This window comes from Triticum aestivum, chromosome 3A, assembly GCF_018294505.1.
Source record: "Triticum aestivum cultivar Chinese Spring chromosome 3A, IWGSC CS RefSeq v2.1, whole genome shotgun sequence".
NCBI classification, from domain to species: Eukaryota; Viridiplantae; Streptophyta; class Magnoliopsida; order Poales; family Poaceae; genus Triticum; species Triticum aestivum.
Window position 1 is genome coordinate 691,947,941 of NC_057800.1, and position 21,507 is coordinate 691,969,447.

Sequence of the window (21,507 nt, forward strand, 5' to 3'; positions counted from 1 at the left end):
GAGATCTTGAATATCCGCATCGCCAAGCTTGCCTTCCACGCCAAGGAAAGTCCCATCCGGACACGGGACGAAGTCTTCAATCTTGTACCTTCATAGTCCAGGAGTCCGGCTGAAGGTATAGTCCGGCTATCCGAACACCCCCTAATACAGGACTCCCTCAGTAGCCCCTGAACCAGGCTTCAATGACGACGAGTCCGGCGCACAAAATTTTCTTCGGCATTGCAAGGCGGGTTCCTCCTCCAAGTCCTTCATAGAAGATTGTAATCACCAAGAGTAGTGTTCGGCTCTGCAAAATAAGCTTCTACATATTGCCCTAGAGAGAATAATATTAACACAAATCAAATCTGCTGACGTATTCCGCAGTGCGCCAACACACTATAGCCAAGTCCTTCGAATCGTTTTTACTTTTTCACCTCAACATGTTTTGCGAGGCGGTTTCCTTGGCACGTCTTGTCAAAGCAGAGATCGTGTACCCCCCTTTTACGGGATTCTCATCGATAGGGACGTGGGTAACCCAACCGCGCCACTTATCACGGCGCTTGGGAGGCAAGCGAGTTTTACTAGGCAGGTGGGACGCATAAACGCGTCCACCTATATAAGGGGACAAGGATCCACCTTTTTGCCTACGCCTTCTTCCTCCTCTGCCTACCCATCTCCTGCGCACCTGAGCTCCAGCGCCCCAGCCCGCACTTCCCACCTCAACCTTCTCCAGCAATGTCCGGAGCGGGAGGCAAGTGGATGGTCTCCTCCGTCACGGAGGGTAAAGTAAAAAAGCTAAGGAAGGCCAGATACCTGTCCAAGGACATCGCGCACCGGCTTCACGAAGAGGGGCAGCTTATCCCCACCCCAAGGCCCCAGGAGAGGGTCGTGTTTCTCCCCCACTTCCTCCGCGGACTGGGTTTTCCACTCCACCCATTTGTCCGGGGGCTCATGTTCTACTACGGCCTAGATTTCCACGATCTGGCTCCGAACTTCATCCTCAACATCTCGGCATTTATCGTCGTGTGCAAGCCGGTGTGACACCCCAAAAATTTGGCCTTGTTTTAATGGAATAAAATTTTGCCAGGATTTAAAACTTTGAATTTTTGAGCTCCATTTTGTTTTTTAAATCATTTCCTTCCCTGTTATTATGAGTTTTTCCCATAGAGAAAACTTTTCAAATATGTTATTGGACTTGTTTAACCTCTCAAGAAAAACTTTCCTTTTACCAGTATAACTAATTAACTAATTTAGTTGCTTGATCATTGTTTTCTTGAAAAATGGTTTTTTAAGGTTAAATGGCCTTATTTGAACTACAACCATTTGATAAATTCACTTAAAATTCCCACAAAAATTTGGAGATGTCATGTGATGTTTTTAAATCACTTTTATGCAAAAATATATTTCATTCATGAAATATTTTGAGCCCTACACTCAATTTTTCTTCTCTGGTCCAGAGTGCATTTTGCACTACACCCCTTTTAAATATTTCTTTCTAGCCTCCACCAAAATTATGGGCTATTGGTAATAGCCTATGATTCCACCTTGTGCAAAAATCCAGGGTTATTCTTTGAAAATATTGAGTGAATCAACCTCTTTTCCATTCTGGTCCAGCCTTGTGATTTGTACTGCAACCCTATCTAATTTTTCTCCAATGATCTTGTGCTTTCTCCCACTTGTAGACAGCCCTGCCAAACCCTTAAGTACAGGAGCATGCACCTTTTGGATCATTTTTGGTTCATGAAATAATGTCATTTATTTCCTGTCCAGAATTGAAGTTTTATAAAACTTGCACTAGCAAGTTTCTGCTTTTGGCCAAATAACCTCACCACTCTCTCTTGCATCTAAGGAGATCTTGATCTGGAGATTTGGGCCACCCCAAGAGTTGCTTAGAAGCCCTTAACATTTTGTTAAACACCTGGTGTGCATGGCCAGTTTTGACATGATTTTGTCTTTACATTGTGACCTTGCACCTCGGATCATACTAGCATGTCCACTAGGATTCCAGTTGCTCCTATCCTGGGTCTGTTAATTGCCAGCCTCGACTGCGACCTCTAGCATGCTCTAGCATAGTGTCGAACACGTCCCGTGCACGCCCGGAGCGCGAGCAGAGCGCGCGTATTGCACGACCCGCGCCCGAGCTGACACGCTGGCCCCACGGCTTTGGCCCGCTCTGCAGCACCTCGCCACGCACTCCCCCTTCTCACCGCAACGCGCCAAGCAGCCCCGCCGCGCCCGACAGGCCAAGCGCTAGCCGCCGCCGCCGCCCGACAGCCCTGCGCCGTGCAGCGCTGCCCAAGCCACCCCGGCTCGCCACCTGGCCCCTGGAGCAGTGCCCTCTCGTCCACTAGCTCTTGCCGTCATCCCCAGCCACGCCACGTTACCCTGCAAGCTATAGAGAGGAGGTTCGCCGGAGAGCTTATCCGGCCGCCGCGGAACCGACCTCGACGAGCTATAAAAGGAGGCCCCCGAGCCTCCCCGTGCACACAGGAAGCCTTAGAATGCTCCCCTAGTCCTCCCATGGCAGCAAATCGACCCGGGGGAGGGCTCCTTCCTCATCTCCGGCAACTGCAGTCGCCGCCACTGCCCCGGACAATTCGGCACCACCAGGGCCTCCCACTCTCCGTTCTCTCCATCAAGAGCTTCCTCACCTTCCCGTGAGCCATCCCCACTACTCAATTTTGATCGGGACACACCGCGGGAGAAAAATCACTTTGCTCCCGAGGCCACCTCCGCCGAGAAGCTCGCCGCCGGCAGCTCCCTCCATCCCCACCTACCTGGCAACCACCGGGAGGATCGCCCTGGAGTGGCGGATCCATCCCCGCCCTCTGAGCCCCACGAGGAGCCGCCGTTCGCCGGCGACGATTGCCGTTGCCTCGCCTCCGCCCGGGACAGATAAAGAAGAGGGAGAAGACTGGTCAAACCTGACTAGTGGGCCCTCTGGACCCACTGTCAGCGACCTCGTGTCTCTCCATGTTGTTAAGTGGAGGCGTAAATCCCCAAGTACGCCTCCTCTGCACCGAAAGCGTATTTCTATCTGAATCGTTTTCTTTTCTGTTTTATTTTAAATAACAGATTTTGACCACATCTTTGACTGGCTATAACTTTTTAAATATAAGTCCAAATGAAATGATTCTTTTTCCTACCTTCCTCAAATTTGGTCTAGTTTATTTTAGGATTTATTTGAAAAAATTTCAAACAACTTTTTGGTTCTGTTTTTGAAATGTGTGTTAATTCAAATATATTTGTAAATAGGATTTTGGGGAGAGAGAAGAAAATTTCAAAAGTTTTGGAGTGCACCCTGCCTTTCCACACATTGAAGGCAAGCATTCTGAACCCTGGCATAATATTATTGGTGTGATCGTTGATACATTTATAACACCACCGCATTTCGAAGGACTTGTTATTTCATGTGATATGATCATATGCATAGGTGCATGTTATTGATTTCCATGCTGTTGGTAATGAACACACTTGTGATGACAATCACCCTCATATGCCTTGCATGCATACCGGCAGGAACCCGGGAAAACCTCTGCCTTGGGTAGGCATGAGTTTGTCGCCGGTCTCCGTCGGGACGATTATGTCTGGTATGGCATGGTAAGGTGATATGAGAGGTGACTCTGCTGGATGAAATATAATCGTTATGCTAATCATGCAGGGAATACTTAAACCTCCTGAGTCGACCGTAGATCGAGTCTTGTTCCAGTAAACCCCATACTTGTTTCGTACTACCACTCATCTCTACAGCAAGTAGAGTACGGTTCAGTAAGTTGTCAACCTCTTTCCAGCACACACCGTACAGAGAGGCCATGGTGGAAGATACCGGTTGTAGCTGGTAGGCAGGCCACCTGGTCCGGGGGCATGGGTGTTTCCGGTTGGGACCGAGAGGGGAGGCCACCCCTTAGAGCGCGCGATATAAATTCGATCCCATGCTACGCGAGGTTGTAGCCTCCCCACTTAGAGTTTGCTTAACAGGTGTCGTGGGTGATTCCAGACACGTGTGAGATAAGCTGGTGTGTGCAAGTTAGGTGTGTTTTCAACAAAAAGACCGTAGACGGAATTAGTCCTGCTGGACTAGAGAAATCCGTTACTCGTGGGTAAAGAGTACACCCTCTGCAGAGAATAAACCTATTCGAATAGCCGTGTCCATGGTTAAGGATTACAGTCTGGGATGGGTCAGGTGTCGGTCTTAGCGTCGGTCTTCGGAGGTGAAACGGTTAACCAGAAATGGAATTACTGCTTGTGACTTGTGATAACTATGATTATTATTATTATTGACTAACCTGTGATATTATTGTTATTATCGAGTATCTCTGGGATGGTTCTACCTCCGGGATATTCACTATGATTGTTTCTTTTAAAGCCCTTTATGTGGTGTCGCCCAGACGCCCGACTGTGGCATTTCTTTTAAAGCCCTTTATGTGGCGTCGCTCAGACGCCCGACTGTGGCATTTCTTTTAAAGCCCTTTATGTGGTGTCGCCCAGACGCCCGACTGTGGCATTTCTTTTAAAGCCCTTTATGTGGCGTCGCTCAGACGCCCGACTGTGGCATTTCTTTTAAAGCCCTTTATGTGGTGTCGCTTAGATGCCCGACTGTGGTATTTCTTTTAAAGCCCTTTATGTGGTGTCGCTCAGACGCCCGACTGTGGCATTTCTTTTAAAGCCCTTATGTGGTGTCGCTCAGACGCCCGACTGTGGCATTTCTTTTAAAGCCCTTTATGTGGTGTCGCTAAGACGCCCGACTGTGGCATTGCTTGTTATTTGTTTCATAAATTTTTTTATACTACCATGTTATTGCATTTTTATAAATAACTTGCTTGCACGCATCAGAGTTTCATTTATCTATTGTGACTGATGTCATGAGCATAAAATATTTTTAGCACATCATTGTTATATTATACCTGTGTTCATAATGGTTGCGAGTACATTCAAAGTACTCACTGGCTTGTCCCTGGCTATTGTCTTGGCCAGATTTTTCTTGCACCGAGAGGAGCGACGCGATGCCAGCCCCGGAACCCACTCAATGGAGATAGCAGCCTCGCGAAGATAGGAATTAACCTGGTCAGCTGTTCCCGTGGGAAATGGAGTCCCATAGACACTGATGTTTCACAACCCGCTTCCGCCATCAACCACTAGAAACCATTTGTTGTACTCACAGGCCAGAATGGTCTTGTACTACATATTTTGTATTTTGCTTGGAATTTCTGTATCAAGTTGGAGCCTCACCAGCTAACAGTAATCCTGGGGCTGATGAGCACGACGGTCTTTTCTGGAAATTTATTACCCGGAAAACCCGGTCGTGACAGCCGGGTGGTTTTATATCACCGAGCCACGTGATCCGGAATGGACCGCAGCCCCCGAGTTCCGATCCGGACCCCCCACGTGGCTTATGTCCTGGAAAGAGACGAGCCTGTCATGGGGTGACGAAAAAGAGGTGACCGGATTGCAAACATGCATCCATTCCCTGGTGAACAAGCCAGTCTGGCTTGTTAATATAATCCAGGTTATGCTCATCCGCCGGATCCTCCCGTGCCAACAACGGGATTTTAATCTGTGGGAGTTCGACCCGGCGCAGCACCAAACTCTCAACAGGCTTTTCGACACGACGTATGAAGACTCCTGGAAGGTGCTATTCAAGGGCGCTGAGGCTCCCGCATCCGCTTCCGAGGACCGCGGATACAGCTCGCAGCGTCACACTAGCAAGGTATGCCATCTACACCCTTCACAGGATGTTAAGCCTTTTTTCATAGTTTGACACTATGCGGGATCTGAACTCCCCTACCTTTGACAGGCTTGGCGGGCGATAGCCGAGCCGATTAACTGTCCGGCTCCGCTGCCCGAAGATCCAGCCCCAGCTTTACTGGTGAAGCTGCTGGCCTCGGCGCCTTATGTGGTGCTGGAGAAGAAGGCCAAGAAGATGAAGACCACGGGGACTCGAAAGAGTGCCCGCAACGTGGTGGTGTCGGACTCATCATCTGACGAGTCCGAGGCGCCCTCCTCCCGCTAGAACGAGGAGGAGGAAGAAGAAAACTCTCCCTCTCCAGTGGAGGGAGGAGAGAAGAGGAAGGCCGCCCCAATGGGAGAGGCCGAGGGGTCTAGGAAAAGGAAGACCCCTCCGCCGGACTACGCCCCTGATGCCGAAGAGGGCGAAGAGGAGTGGCCGGAGAGGGCCAAGCGTTCGGCGAAATCATAAGTTCGGGTATTATAGTAACTCATGATGTTCCTTTATTGCGCAGCTTTCCCTAATGTCGAATGTAATCATGCAGCCTGCCCCGGGCCGCACTCAACGAGTCATCGAGCGGCTCCCTGGATTCATTGGACGTGAACTCTGTTCCGCCCGCTATCTCCCCCGCACTACGGACGACGCCGAAGTGGCGTCGCAACGAGCTCCGGGGCAGGAGGAGGTGGTCCTGGAGGAGCCGCAAGGCGACCTCCCGGACCCCAGGAGTGAAGGGGACAAGACCCCCAGGGCTCCAAGTCCGGCTTTAAGCCGGACACCGTGCCAGAATCTTCAACAATTTCGGACCGCGGCTGGCGAACTCCTTCCAAGAGGAGCAAGCCTTCTGAGCCGGCAGCCTCCGTCCAACCGGAGGCGCCGGACAATCTGCTGGAGGTGCTTGAAGGCGCCTCCATCGACGAGGAGCACCGTACTATTATGAGTATGGTGATCCAGAAGGTTCAGTCCGCCAAGAGTGGGCTGAGTGAAGCTTGCGCTAGCCTCCTAACAGGCTTCGAGGTAAGTAAAAATATGTAAAAATATTACCGCATAGACAGTAGCCCCTGATGCTCTGTTTGGCGTTCGGAAAGAAAAGCCGAATAGAGGATCTATTAAATTTATCAGGAGTCTAATAACGAAGGGTCAATATGCGTATGCAGGCTTCGCTGCTAGCCACCGCCGCACTGACTGCAGAGGTGGATGCCCTGAAACAGGGACTCGAGCGGTCCGAGCAAGAGCTCGGCCTGGCCAAGCAGTAGCTCGAGGAGAAAGAAGGTAAAGAATACCTTATAAAAAAGTGCCTATAGAGAGGCGTGATTGCAAAAAAAATAACAGGATTGAACTGCTTATTGTAGGGGCCACGACTGAGGTGGCGACCCTCAAGCAGGCGCTGTCCGAGGCCGAAAAGAAAACGGCCGCAGAACGCACCGAGCGAGAAAAACTTGGGTCTCAGGTCGGCGAGATGCAGCAAGAGCTTCAGGCTCTCATGAAAAAACATGAGAGTTTGGAGCTTGAGTCGAAGTCCCAAGCGTCCGAGCTCGCGACGGCCCTTGAGACTATGAAGTCTGCCAAGGCCGAAGCCCAAAAGGCCCTCCGAGAGTTGGAGGATGTGAAAAAGATAGCAGCGGGTAAGGCATTCTTTATGCAAAGCAGAAATATAAAACTAAACTACTTGTTACTTACCCGAATCCGGAGTTCTCCAGGGGCATTCGCAGATCTTCCCTGCAGCGTATCCGATGCCGCCGCATTCTACCGAGCTGAAGAGGGAAACTCGACGGAGAAGGTGTTCTGGTCTCAGTATGCTGAGGCCGGACACCCTGTGCCCTTGAGAGACCAGCTGAAACAGCTGGTCGAACTCCACAAGGCGGCCGAACAAGCCATGAAGGGCTTCATAGTTTGGCTGTGGCCCGGAGAGGCCCTACCTGGGAGCTACTTCGGCTGGTGCGGCGGCTGGTGGAGGCCTGTCCAAGGCTCGAGGTCATCAAGCGCTCTGTCTGCATCGAAGGTGCCCGTAGGGCCCTTGCCCGTGTAAGGGTGCAGTGGGGTAAGCTGGACGGTGAGAAGCTTGTGATGGACGGGCCGCCGCCGGGGAAGGAGCATCGCAAGCCGGAGAACTACTATAAGGATGTTCTTGCGGGTGCCTGCCTTGTGGCGGATGAGTGCGCCAAGGATGTGATTTTTGAATGAATTCGCTCGTGTTTATCCTGTGCGCTGAAAACTTGTTCATATGCGCTAAGCAATGCTTATTGAATTTAAAATATTATTTTCTGTGCGGCCGTTTATCGAAAATTGAGAGATGGCCAGTCGTCGGCTTCTGCCCCCATGCCACTAGTGCTGGGGTGTTCGGTGATAAACCTGGGCGCTCTTATTCCCATGCTTGGGTCCTTCGAGGGAGGCGCTCAGCACGACGAACCAGGCAATCGGACTATAATGCTTGAACACTCTCACTTAGCCATAGAACTTTATAATTTTAAATTTCGGCGAAGCCCCTAGTTCGGAAGATCGAGTTCGGGGCGCTATCCACGCCTTGGCTGAGGTTATCCAGCTCCTCGCTCGAAGCGGCATAAGCCTTTAGGGACTCGAAAAACCTCTCGAACAGCGACTGGTCTTTCGCCTCATCATGACAGTCAGTTTTAGCTTTCTCCACTGAGGTGCTTAACCCAGCTCAACCGAGGCACAATCGCAGTGGTTATCCTAGTGCTACCTTAGCCGATATAGCGGAACATAAGGCACCAAAACATAGGAGCCGGGCAAACCCAACTATTGACCCAAATCATGATTCGGAGCCGATGCATATAGTGTTATAAATTCGGGGTACCGCACTTGTGAAAGTGTACGGACTTCTCACACCATATTAAAGGGTACTGAAGCCCCTGGCATACTTTGCCGTACCACCATGTACGGGTGCGACATGTCATTAATGAACATATATATGAAAAGAGTAATGCAAAAAATAGACAAAAAGCTAAGCATTATTTATGGAGAGGCTATTTATCAAAGCCGAACGATACAAATGGTGCGGTAAGCAAAAGATATTGGACTATTCAGTATGTCCTGACCAGGGGCAGGCCGCGGAATTATATATAAAGTAGGTATACCGCTCGTAAGAGAGACCACCTGGGAGTTCCATAATGCGGCATTGCTTATCTGCCTCCCTAGATCTTGCATCGTTTGTGCGGCAATCGAATTGCCAAACAGGTCGTCCGAAGTATGGAGTCCTGAAAGTAAGAAAAAATAAAAAAAAAAGAATCCGGCAGCCCCTGGTACGTTTTAAGCCGTATTTTGGGCGTGCCGTTATTGTGCCCCTTCCCCTGTGCCCATGGTATTTCGAGGGCGTAGTTATGTACACGAGGTACTGGTTTCGCTAGGTCGCGAAAGCTGGGGTTGGGGCCGCATTGCTACGCTTGCTCAGAGTGTGCTAGGCGGTCCTGCTGTAGGTTACTCCGGGCGCGCTTGGCAGTGTCTGGCTTTTTAGTGGCCGGACTGGAGAATTGCCTAAGAAGGCTACTTTGTACTTCCGCTGCGAGAGCCGCCATATGCTCCTCCGTACGGAGGGAGCGTTCGGTGTTTCTGTTGACCGTGATCACTCCTTGAGGGCCTGGCATCTTGAGTTTGAGATATGCGTAGTGCAGCACCGCATTGAGTTTTGCAAATGCGGTTCGTCCGAGCAGGGCGTGATAGCCACTGCAAAACGGGACTATATCAAAGATTAACTCTTCGCTTTGGAAATTATCCGGGGATCCGAAGACCACGTCAAGTGTTACTGAGCCTGTATAGTTGGCTTCTACACCTGGTATGACGCCTTTAAAGGTCGTTCTTGTGGGTTTGATCCTTGAGGGATCTATGCCCATTTTCCGCACTGTGTCCTGATAAAGCAGGTTCAGGCTACTGCCGCCGTCCATGAGGACTCTTGTGAGGTGAAATCCATCGATGATTGGGTCGAGAACCAATGCGGCGAAGCCGCCATGACGGATGCTAGTGGGATGGTCCCTCCGATCAAAAGTGATCGGGCAGGAGGACCATGGGTTGAACTTTGGGGCGACTGGCTCCATCGCGTATACGTCCCGTAGCGCACGCTTCCGCTCCCGCTTGGGAATGTGTGTTGCGTATATCATGTTCACCGTCCGCACTTGTGGGGGAAAGCCCTTCTGTCCATTGTTGTTCGGCGGCTTGGGCTCCTCGTCGTTGCTGTGCAGCCCCTTGTCTCTGTTTTCGGCTCTTAACTTGCCTGCCTTCTTGAACACCCAACAATCCCTGTTGGTCTGATTGGCTGGCTTTTCGGGGGTGCCATGTATCTGGCACAAGCGATCGAGTATTCGGTCCAAACTGGACGGGCCCTGAGTATTCTTTTTGAATGGCTTTTTCCGCTGACCGGACTTATAGCCTCTGAATCCGGCATTGACTGCCGTGTCTTCATTGCTGTCGCTGTTAACGCAGCGTTTTTGGTTGTTCCGACGTGTCCTACCGCTTTTGTCCTTGGTATCCGAATTACTAGGGTTCTTTGATAAGTTGTTACTGCGAGCTAACCAGCTGTCTTCACCCGCGCAAAAGCGGGTCATGAGTGTCGTGAGGGCTGCCATGGATTTCGACTTTTCCTGTCCCAGGTGCCGGGCAAGCCACTCGTCGCTGTAGGATCGAACGTATGTCTAGAGGGGGGGGGGTGATTAGACTACTTGACCAAATAAAAACTTAACCTTTTCCCAATTTTAGTTCTTGGCAGATTTTAGCTATTTTAGGACAAGTCAAGCAATCATCACACAATTCAAGCAAGGATGCAAAGAGTATATTGGCAGCGGAAAGTAAAGCATGCAACTTGCAAGTATGTAAAGGAAAGGGTTTGGAGAATTCAAACGCAATTGGAGACACGGATGTTTTTCCCATGGTTCAGATAGGTGGTGCTATCCTACATCCACGTTGATGGAGACTTCAACCCACCAAGGATAGCGGTTGCACGAGTCCACGGAGGGCTCCACCCACGAAGGGTCCACGAAGAAGCAACCTTGTCTATCCCACCATGGCCATCGCCCACGAAGGACTTGCCTCACTAGTGGTAGATCTTCACGAAGTAGGCGATCTCCTTGCCCTTACAAACTCCTTGGTTCAACTCCACAATCTTGTCGGAGGCTCCCAAGTGACACCTAGCCAATCTAGGAGACACCACTCTCCAAGAAGTAACAAATGGTGTGTTAATGATGAACTCCTTGCTCTTGTGCTTCAAATGATAGTCTCCCCAACACTCCACTCTCTCTCACAGGATTTGGATTTGGTGGAAAGAAGATTTGAGTGGAAAGCAACTTGGGGAAGGCTAGAGATCAAGATTCATATGGTAGGAATGGAATATCTTGGTCTCAACACATGAGTAGGTGGTTCTCTTTCAGAACATATGAGTTGGAAGTGTAGATGTGTTCTGATGGCTCTCTCCACGAATGAAGAGGAGGTGGAGGGGTATATATAGCCTCCACACAAAATCCAACCGTTACACACAATTTACCAATCTCGGTGGGACCGAATCAACAAACTCGGTCGGACCGAAATAGTAAACCTAGTGACCGTTAGAGATTTTCGGTGGGACTGACATGCAACTCGGTAGGACCGATTTTGTTAGGGTTAGGGCATAACGTAATCTCGGTGAGACCAATTACACAAACTCGGTGAGACCGATTTTGGTAATTAGCTAACTAGAGAGTTGGTCAGGCAAACTCGGTGGGACCGATTTGCTCTTTCGGTGAGACCGAAAAGTTACAAAAAGGAAACACTGAATTTACATTGCAATCTCGGTGGGACCGATCCGCTCTTTCGGTGAGACCGAAAAGTTACGAAAAGGAAACAGAGAGTTTGCAATCCCATCTCGGTGAGACCGAGATCCCTATCAGTAGAACCGATTTGCTAGGGTTTGGCAATGGCTATGACAAGTGAAACTCGGTGGCGCTAGGTTGAAAGAATCGGTAGGGCCGAGTTTGGCTTAGGGTTTAGGTCAAATGTGGATATGGGAAAGTAGCTGAGGGTTTTGGAGCGTATCACTAAGCACATGAAGCAAGAGGCTCATTAAGCAACACCTCATCCCTCCTTGATAGTATTGGCTTTTCCTAAAGACTCAATGTGCTCTTGGATTACTAAAATATAAAATGAAGAGTCTTGAGCTTTTGAGCTTGAGCCAATCCTTTGTCCTTAGCATTTTGATGGTTCCACTTTCACCATCCATGCCATGCCAATCATTGAGCTTTCCTGAAATAATCATCTTGGAATAGCATTAGCATAATGAGCTATATGTTGTTATGAATTACCAAAACCACCTAGGGATAGTTGCACTTTCAGTCGCGGATGTTATGCTTGAAGGCTGCTAGGGCCTCTGCGTCCGGACAGTCGACTATCTGGTTTTTCTTTGTTAGGAACCGTGTCCAGAATTGTCTGGCTGATTCTTCTGGCTGCTGAATTATGTTGCTTAAGTCGTCGGCATTCGGCGGTCGCACATAAGTGCCCTGGAAGTTGTCGAGGAATGCGGCTTCCAGGTCCTCCCAAGAACTGATTGAGTCTGCTGGCAAGCTGTTAAGCCAATGCCGGGCCGGTCCTTTAAGTTTGAGCGGGAGGTACTTGATGGTGTGTAGATCATCGCCGCGCGCCATGTGGATGTGAAGGAGATAATCCTCAATCCATACCGCCGGGTCTGTGGTGCCATCGTATGATTCGATGTTTATGGGTTTAAAGCCCTCTGGGATTTTATGATCCATTACTTCATTCGTGAAGCATAATGGGTGTGCGGCGCCTCTGTACTGGGCTATATCACGACGCAGCTCGGAAGAGTTATGTCTGTTGTGTTTGGCCCAGCCGGATTTGTTGTATCCGGCATGAAGATCATTGTCACATGTCGTAGGGCGCCTGCGTGATCCGTAGATCGATCGTGTCTGTCTTGCCTTGTCCTCCAGTATGTCTCGCAGGTCGGGCGCATTTTCCCGTGCCTTAGTTGTGCGGCGTCGGGGCATGGCTTGGGTGGAGGGCTGAGAGGCCTCTCTGTCGTGGCCACGAGGTGGCCGGTCTGCCATGTCATGCACAGGTGATGTAGGTGCTTCCTCCTCTGATCGGGGTAGCGGCCTACGCTTCGGGTAACTCTTGGAGGGGCGTTTGAGTTCATACTCTTCGGCCGCAAGGACTTCAGTCCATCTGTCAGCTAGCAAATCTTGGGCGGCTTTAAGTTGTTGCTGCTTTTTCTTGAGGCTGCTTGCCGTGGCTAAAAGCCTGCGTCTAAAACGCTCTTGTTCGGCGGGGTCTGATGGTGTGACGAATTCGTCGTCCTCGAGGCTTGCCTCGTCTTCGGAGGGAGGCGTATAGTTATCATCCTCGACCTCTCGGTCTGCCGCTCTCTCATGAGGGCTGGCTTCTCCATCTTCCTGTGCCGAATCTTGCTAGGGTGGGTGTTCTTAGGCGCTATCCGGGGTAGTATTAGCTCCTGTGCCGGAATCACCGTTTTTGCTTTGGCAGGATTTAGAGCGGCGCCGCTGACACCGGGGCTTCGGCTGTTTCTTGGGGGCGTCATCCCCCATTGTTCCATCGCCATCTCCGTCTTTTGGAGTATCCATCATGTATATGTCATATGACGAGGTGGCGTTCCAGCGCCCTACAGGTGCTGGTTCCTGTTCGTCTCCTATATCGTCGTCCATGCCGTCGATGTCTTCGGAGCCGAAGTCCAGTATGTCGGTTAAATCGTGGACAGTGGCTACAAAGTGGGTGGTGGGTGGGTTTTGAATTTCCTCACCGTCCGTATCCCACCCTTGCTGACCGTAGCTCGGCCAGGGCTCTCCTGATAAAGAGAGAGACTTAAGGGAATTCAGGATGTCGCCAAAAGGCGAATGCTGAAAGATGTCTGCGGCGGTGAACTCCATTACCGGCGCCCAATCGGATTCGATTGGCAGGGGTGCGGGGGGCTTGGAGTTCGGAGAGTAATCCGGCTCCTCGGAGTCTCGGGCCACGCGGAGTGCGGGGCTGGAGTTCGGCTCGATCGCCTCTGAGATAGCAGCCCCTGAGGCAGCGTCCAACCGCTGATCCTCGATCGGCGCAGTAGGTTCCGAATCAATGGTCGAAACCGATGCGTGTGCAGCCTCCAAGGCGCTGTTCGGCAGCAGAGCTATATCATGCCCGTCGACACAGTGCGGCACGCTTGGCTGTGGCTCGAATCCGTCAAAGATCAAGTCCCCGCGGATGTCAGCCGTGTAGTTTAGGCTTCCAAACCTGACCTGATGGCCAGGGGCGTAGCTTTCGATCTGCTCAAGGTGGCCAAGTGAATTGGCCCGCAGTGCGAGGCCGCCGAAGACGAAGATCTGTCCGGGGAGAAAAGTCTCACCCTGGACCGCATCGTTGTTGAAGATCGAAGGAGCCATCGGTCCTAAAGGCGACGACACAGAGGAACTCTCAATGAAAGCACCAATGTCGGTGTCAAAACCGGCAGATCTCGGGTAGGGGGTCCCGAACTGTGTGTCTAGGCCGGATGGTAACAGGAGACAGGGGACACTTTGTTTTACCCAGGTTCGGGCCCTCTCGATGGAGGTAAAACCCTACTCCTGCTTGATTAATATTGATGATATGGGTAGTACAAGAGTAGATCTACCACGAGATCAAGCAGGCTAAACCCTAGAAGCTAGCCTATGGTATGATTGTTGTGTATGGAGTTGATTCTGTCCTATGGACTACAACCCTCCGGTTTATATAGACACCGGATAGGGTTAGGGTAACATAGAGTCGGTTACAATGGTAGGAGATCTTGAATATCCGCATCACCAAGCTTGCCTTCCACGCCAAGGAAAGTCCCATCCGGACACGGGACGAAGTCTTCAATCTTGTATCTTCATAGTCCAGGAGTCCGGCTATCCGAACACCCCCTAATCCAGGACTCCCTCACCAGGGATCAACATATAAATAGAGGGGCAGGGCTAGCATCAAAGACACATCAAGAAACACCAAGCCGTGTGCTGGCAACCCCATCCCCTCTACTTTATCCTCCGTCATAGTTTTCGTAGTGCTTAGGCGAAGCCCTGCGGAGATTGTTCTTCACCAACACCATCACCACACCGTCGTGCTGCCGGAACTCATCTACTACTTCGCCCCTCTTGCTGGATCGAGAAGGCGAGGACGTCACCGAGCCGAATGTGTGCAGAACTTGGAGGTGCCGTGCTTTCGATACTTGGATCGGTCGGATCGTGAAGACGTACGACTACATCAACCGCGTTGATATAACGCTTCCGCGAATGGTCCACGAGGGTACGTAGACAACACTCTCCCCTCTTGTTGCTATGCATCACCATGATCCTGCATGTGCGTAGGAAAATTTTGAAATTAATACGTTCCCCAACATACACTCCCCGGGGGGTTCCGGTAACCCCCCGGTACTCCGGTATATGTCCGAAACCTCCCGAAACACTTCCGGTGTCCGGACATAGTCGTCCAATATATCGATCCTTACGTCTCGACCATTTCGAGACTCCTCGTCATGTCCGTGGTCATATCCGGGACTCCGAACTACCTTCGGTACATCAAAACACAAGAACTCATAATACCGATCGTCACAGAACTTTAAGCGTGCGGACCCTACGGGTTCGAGAACTATGTAGACATGACCGAGACATGTCTCCGGTCAATAACCAATAGCGGAACCTGGATGCTCATATTGGTTCCTACATATTCTACGAAGATCTTTATCGGTCAAACCGCATAACAACATACGTTGCTCCCTTTGTCATCGGTATGTTACTTGCCCGAGATTCGATCGTCGGTATCTCAATACCTAGCTCAATCTCGTTACTGGCAAGTCTCTTTACTCGTCCCATAGTGCATCATTCCGTAACTAACTCATTAGTCACATTGCTTGCAAGGCTTATAGTGATGTGCATTACCGAGAGGGCCCAGAGATACCTCCCCGACAATCGGAGTGACAAATCCTATTCTTGATCTATGCCAACTCTAAGAACACCATCGGAGACACCTGTAGATCACCTTTATAATCACCTAGTTATGTTGTGACGCTTGGTAGCACACAAAGTGTTTCTCCGGTATTCGGGAGTTGCATAATCTCATAGTCATAGCAACATGTATAAGTCATGGAGAAAGCAATAGCAGTAAACTAAATGATCAAGTGCTAAGCTAACGAAATGGGTCAAGTCAATCACATCATTCTCCTAATGATGTGACCCTGTTAATGAAATGAAAACTCATGTCCATGGCTAGAAAATTCAACCATCATTGATCAACGAGCTAGTCAAGTAGAGGCATACTAGTGACACTATGTTTGTCTATGTATTCACACATGTATTATGTTTCCGGTTAATACAATTATAGCATGAATAATAAACATTTATCATGATATGAGGAAATAAATAATAACTTTATTATTGCCTCTAGGGCATATTTCTTTCATAGACTGCTTGCCGAACACACTGACAATCTAGATGAGGAGATATGGAAATATATAAAGGATGGGAAACTGTTGCAAACAGCCGTTTTGCTACTGTCAGCTCAAGGACATATCCGTGCAGGGTATTCCTCCTGCAATAGAAATGGTAATGTTGGGGTTCATGGGTTTTCTACTATCATTGATCGCCTTGTTGAACAGATTGATAGCATAAAATTGGGGATGGATCGAGACGAAAAGGAAAAGCTGAATTTGGAGGCCCAGAGTGAACATTTGTACAATACATTATTGCTTGGTCAAATAATTTTCCAAGCTGGTAAAGCTCTTGATTCTTACATTCAGACACATAAAGAGGTGCCTGAAACAAAGGTTCTTCAACACATTTCACAGATTCTCAATGATCATGGTTTTTTCGCCACCGGAGGAGTCATCCGCATTGGAAACCTCTCCCCTTACGAATGGTGGCCAGTGCCCAATGGTGAGAAGATTGTCGAAACTAAGGCAACTGCAGAAACGCCTAATGCAGATAAAAAGCGTTTCAGAAATAGACCATGCAGACGTTGGGAGCGTGAATGCACATGGAATAGTTACTTTCCATATTGGAGATCAGTGTTAGCATTGCGGTCTCCCATAAAAGTGTATCCAGCCCATGCACAAACTGATGAATTGCCTCCGCCTAAATTTGATCGAATACAGGACTCGGTGAGTAAGTTTGGCAAACTATCTACTACTTCGGTCCCAAAAGGTAATGCCTGTTTGCTGGCAAGAGAAATTCCACAAGTCACAAATATGCATCGATCCAGAAGGCTATTTGGTACTGTTGCATTGACGATGTTGAAAGTATTAAAGAATGCATGAGAAGAAATGTGGCCGTACATTTAGCCTCAACTTGGTTATTGAGTGCAAGTTTTCGTCCATCTATACATGACCTGACAAACATTTCCTTGTTATGACTAGCCTATACCCCCGCGGTGGCATGCCGCGCATTGCTTATAATTATGGTATAGATTAATAGCATGTGAATATTATTATGTGTTTCTTTCGTTAATTTATTAGTTTTTGTAAGTTTGTTATTCCGAGTTTTAATTCAGTAGGATGATCAAATGATTCTAATAGCGTGTTGTTTGTGGGATTTCATTTATTTTATAAACTAGGACAAATAAATTACCTGAAAAAACGGCAACATTATCTAGAAGTAGATAAGATAGCATAGGTGTTGTACAGACAAACTGAAATTAGTGGAAATTCATACACTCGGTACGGTATGACCCATAGCAGTAATTTTGCATTTCTTAAATTAATCTTCATCATCTGATGAGGTCATTATGCTGTCAATTGTGTTTTTCATGTTTGCAGGAGTGCTGGTTGCTTGGTCCACAGTTTCTTCCATTTATATTTCTACAGAATATGCTTTCCATCGAGCGTAGTCTTGTTCTAGTTCTCGTTCTGGCTGTTCTAACTTCTATGTATAAGAGATGTTCTTCACTTCTGTTGGTGATGGAATATCAGGGTGAAAACAAAGACCTGGAGGTCGAGGCATCCAGTGCTAATTAGGAGTTGCTCGTTTTTTCCATGTATTGAAAGCGCTCGTCAAGAATATGGTTGGGAATAAGATTGGTATCTGGAACATACTTATTTCTCAACCTAACCATGTCATGGTCAGAGAAGCTAAAACAAGTTTAAAACCACTTGCAACTTGAAGTTGAAAGGCTCCTCTTATTACTCAAAATGGCAGGAGGAAGGGGTTCAATTTGGCTTAGTGAGCTCGTGAACAGCATTAGCCAAATGGGTGACATTCTGATGGCAAAAGCTTAAAAATCCGTCTAATGAAGCAAAAATAACTTGACCAGGCATTAACTTACAGAACTTATATATGGTCAGGTTTGGAGTTGACGGCGGTCAAGCTAACAAATCTCAGACCATGAGTACACCTGAGAGGGTCAAGTTTGCTAACCTATTGGACATTTTAGTGGTCCTTCCCTGCAGAAGATAGAAGAGGAACACATAAAGTCGAGTACCATGGAGAGGACACATTTTGATTAGCTTAAATATTTCTAGAAACCTGATAACAATAAACAACCGAAAGGAAAAAAAGAGAAATGATTTCACAAGAAGGGAGATAAAGATAGCGATCCATAGTGATACTGTCAATATAGAAGAACCTCTACACATGCATATTTCCACAAAACACGTGATACTATATTGAGTAGTCTGCCATATTAGTTAGAGCATCTCTGGCAGATCCTGTAAAAGGGACCATCCGGCAAAATGACCACCGATTTACGGGACGAGGGCGCTTTTTTTGTCCCGAATAGATCCCGTAAAATTGTCCATTCTGTAATTTTTTTGCGGGAACCTGCATATTTCTGGCCGTTTCCTCTATCTACGAGATCTGGGGACCGGCGTTCGCTTTCACGAACTTTTTTGCGGAGGACGTATATGAGTCAAGATGAGGCGAGAGAGGAGACCGGCGTTCGCTTTCACAAACTTTTAATCTGGCTCGGCACGTATATGAGTCGGAACGTAGAAGTAGACGTACACTTCTATTTCAATTCGTCTCGGCACGGTATTTCTTTTCATACACCTCATCTATGGATTTCTACCGCCGAGTCAAATATTTTCCTTCTCCTACAGTAAATCTCTCTGTGCATGTGTCTAAATAGAGTATTACTACAAATTAATGTCAACACATAAGCATAGAACCAAACAAGAATGTTCTCCATGCCAGATTATGTTTCTAGTCTCTTGTACAAGACTTGCAAATTGGGTCACAGCAAAAAACCACCAGAAAACTTAATCAAATCGACACGTAGATAATAGGCGGTGCTCGACGACGTCCTGGCAACTTCGTCTCATCCTGGTGAACTGCTCATGCAAAACGACACTCTTTAATTATGAAGAACGTGTGCAGTCCAGATTTCCTCCATTATCCAATCTGAACTGCCGCCTGATAGATTTGACAAACAATCAGAAGCACGATGTGGAGCAAACAAATAAGAAGTTTCTCTGTTGCAAGCCGTGTAGATCATGATTTTCCAGAGATGTTAGGATGCAAGTTATATATCATCCTGACTTCTGAGCAGGAGGGACCCATGACTGAACTAATTGAACAGACGATTCATCTATTAGAAATTGAGGTGAGAAACACTTGAGGTTCAGAGTTAATTGAAACGGCAGTTCATATATCAGAAAGCCTTAGCAACGATCGTGTTAAACTAGTACTATCAACTTACTAGTATATCACAGTTTCAGCAGGCAAGGGAAAATACAACACAAAAATGGAATGACAAACAGACATGAATCTCCGTATATAGCACGTAGTCCTCGGACGCTACAGAAATGCAACAGCAGTCTTGGGCTCTTCCATTCCAGGTCCACCCAAACAGCAAGATCTTCAGTTAGTTAGGCCACAGCTAGAGATTACAAACAAGAAAATAACCTTTATGTATTGTCGGAAACAGAAGTTGCTAGAACGACAAATTATTCACAGACAAATAAATAAAGTGTAGATATTAAATATTCATAATAGTTCACCCAAAACAATCTGAGTATGCATGGTGAAGTACTAAGGTGTTACATCTGCATAGGCTACTAATATATTTATAACTACACAAACACAAGCAGGTACTATGTTGACAGTATAGCTAGCCGTATAAAGTCGGATAAATGCGCTCATTCAAGCACCTAGAGCCTATCAAAAAGCTTCGTAAAGGTCTATCCTTCATTGCCTCCCGTATTCAAGACGTAACTCTTGTATATCATCAGAAAGATGGACAATTGTGAGGCTCCAATATGCAAGACTTTTAGTGTTCATCTGCCAATGACTCTGAGAACAATGGAACGTATGAAAGATAAGGGAAGCTGGATTCCCGTCCAAGATCACATATCAAACGCAGCTCCTTAGAATCCATTTCGTAGGAAAATAGTTCCACCAGTGAACGCCAATACAAAGTATATTTTACAATTATGAATATGACATTATGTTCTGGGTGAGCTGAGATAACACAGCAATGATCATCATGGCTTGAATACCTTGTTCCAAACAGTAGCTCGTAGCTGACATTGAGCTTCAATGTCCATTTTGCAGTGCTAAAATCTTCTAAAACCCAGATTGATATTTCAGAAGCATCACAATTTGCGATATACAAATGGCCCCGTGATACATAAACATCATAAGCACAACCGGGACAGTGTGGTTTAGGAACACGAACGGAACTGCAATTTCCATCCACGTCAACGGTCGCAACCAAATCATTATTGGAAGTTAAATACAGGATCCCGGTCAAAAATGCGCTACCTATAAAGTGGACTGTTTCAATTGGAAGGTCCCATGCGCGCTGACGTGTCCAAACTCCAGCTTTGGAAGAGTAGATTCCCACCACTTTGATGTATCTTTGACTATGATCACCACTCTTATCCCCATCCCAGACATAGGTAGGTACGAACTCAAAAACATGGAAGTGTGATGAGACCACTGGATCGAACCCCAGGTGAGCTTTGTACAACTTGCTGGACCAGTTTGTGGCAGGCACGACCACCCACTTCTCGGTGGCCGGATTGCACACCACGTAATCAAGTATCTTGCGATCAGTGTCCTGCCAGCACTTACAGAGGAGGAGGCCATTGCAGCAGTCCAATATGTGGAGTTTCTCGCATCGCGGCAGGAACGAGAGGGAGGAGTTGATGGGAGGGCGCCAGTTCCCGGAGACGCTTTGGTAACGACGAGAAACCTTTTTTGTGTCCCATGTTTCAAAGAAGAAGCCGGCGAGGGTCGACTGAGAAAGCTTCTTGCGGTGGTCCGGGTGGGAGATTAGATCGCGCCAGCGCGTGGAGACGCACTGGCAACAGCAGGTGGACTTGTAGATCAAGCGCGAGATGATCTCGACCAGGAGGTCGTCCGGGAGCTCGGACACCGGGCTCCTCCCCGTGTCCCACTTCTTCTTCTTCTTCTTGGAGCCCCGCATCATGGCAGGACAGTCTGCAGATCGGGACGAAGGAGACGGTTAGAGACTCATGCATCCACGGTAATGAACTGATGATGGGAGCGTGACGGACGGGAGGAACTACCAATTGCTAGCGAGATGTGAAGCGAAGGACGGCCGGCCGCCGGCTAGGGTTTGCGCACGCGGCAGTAGCGAGTTGGAGGTACTAGTGGAGATACTAGTGGATTTATCTCGGCCCTGCACGACTTGAAACGTAGAAGTAGAGGATACACGTACGAGCTAACACGTCATCTCTGGATTTCTACTACCACGACCAAATATTGCTTTTCGAGAGTAATTCTTTTCTTCAAAGTATAAACTGTCTGGTAAAAATAAATACCTTCGAGTGTACAACCCGTGGAACTATGTACCAGAGGGGCATACGTATATGAGTGTCGATGGATCCTTAAACACTCCATGTACTTTGAACG

General features: G+C 48.2%; 1 protein-coding gene across 1 annotated transcript; it reads right to left on the minus strand.

The window, feature by feature from the left end:
- Window positions 1-19,678: 19,678 nt before the first annotated feature.
- LOC123059162 (putative F-box protein At3g52320) lies at window positions 19,679-21,265 on the minus strand. The gene is made up of 2 exons (XM_044481798.1): window positions 21,162-21,265; window positions 19,679-21,072 (listed from the first exon to the last, which is right to left on the minus strand). The coding sequence occupies exon 2, from the start codon at window positions 21,059-21,061 to the stop codon at window positions 19,898-19,900; it is 1,164 nt and encodes a 387-aa protein (XP_044337733.1). The 5' UTR covers window positions 21,062-21,072; window positions 21,162-21,265; the 3' UTR covers window positions 19,679-19,897.
- Window positions 21,266-21,507: the final 242 nt, after the last annotated feature.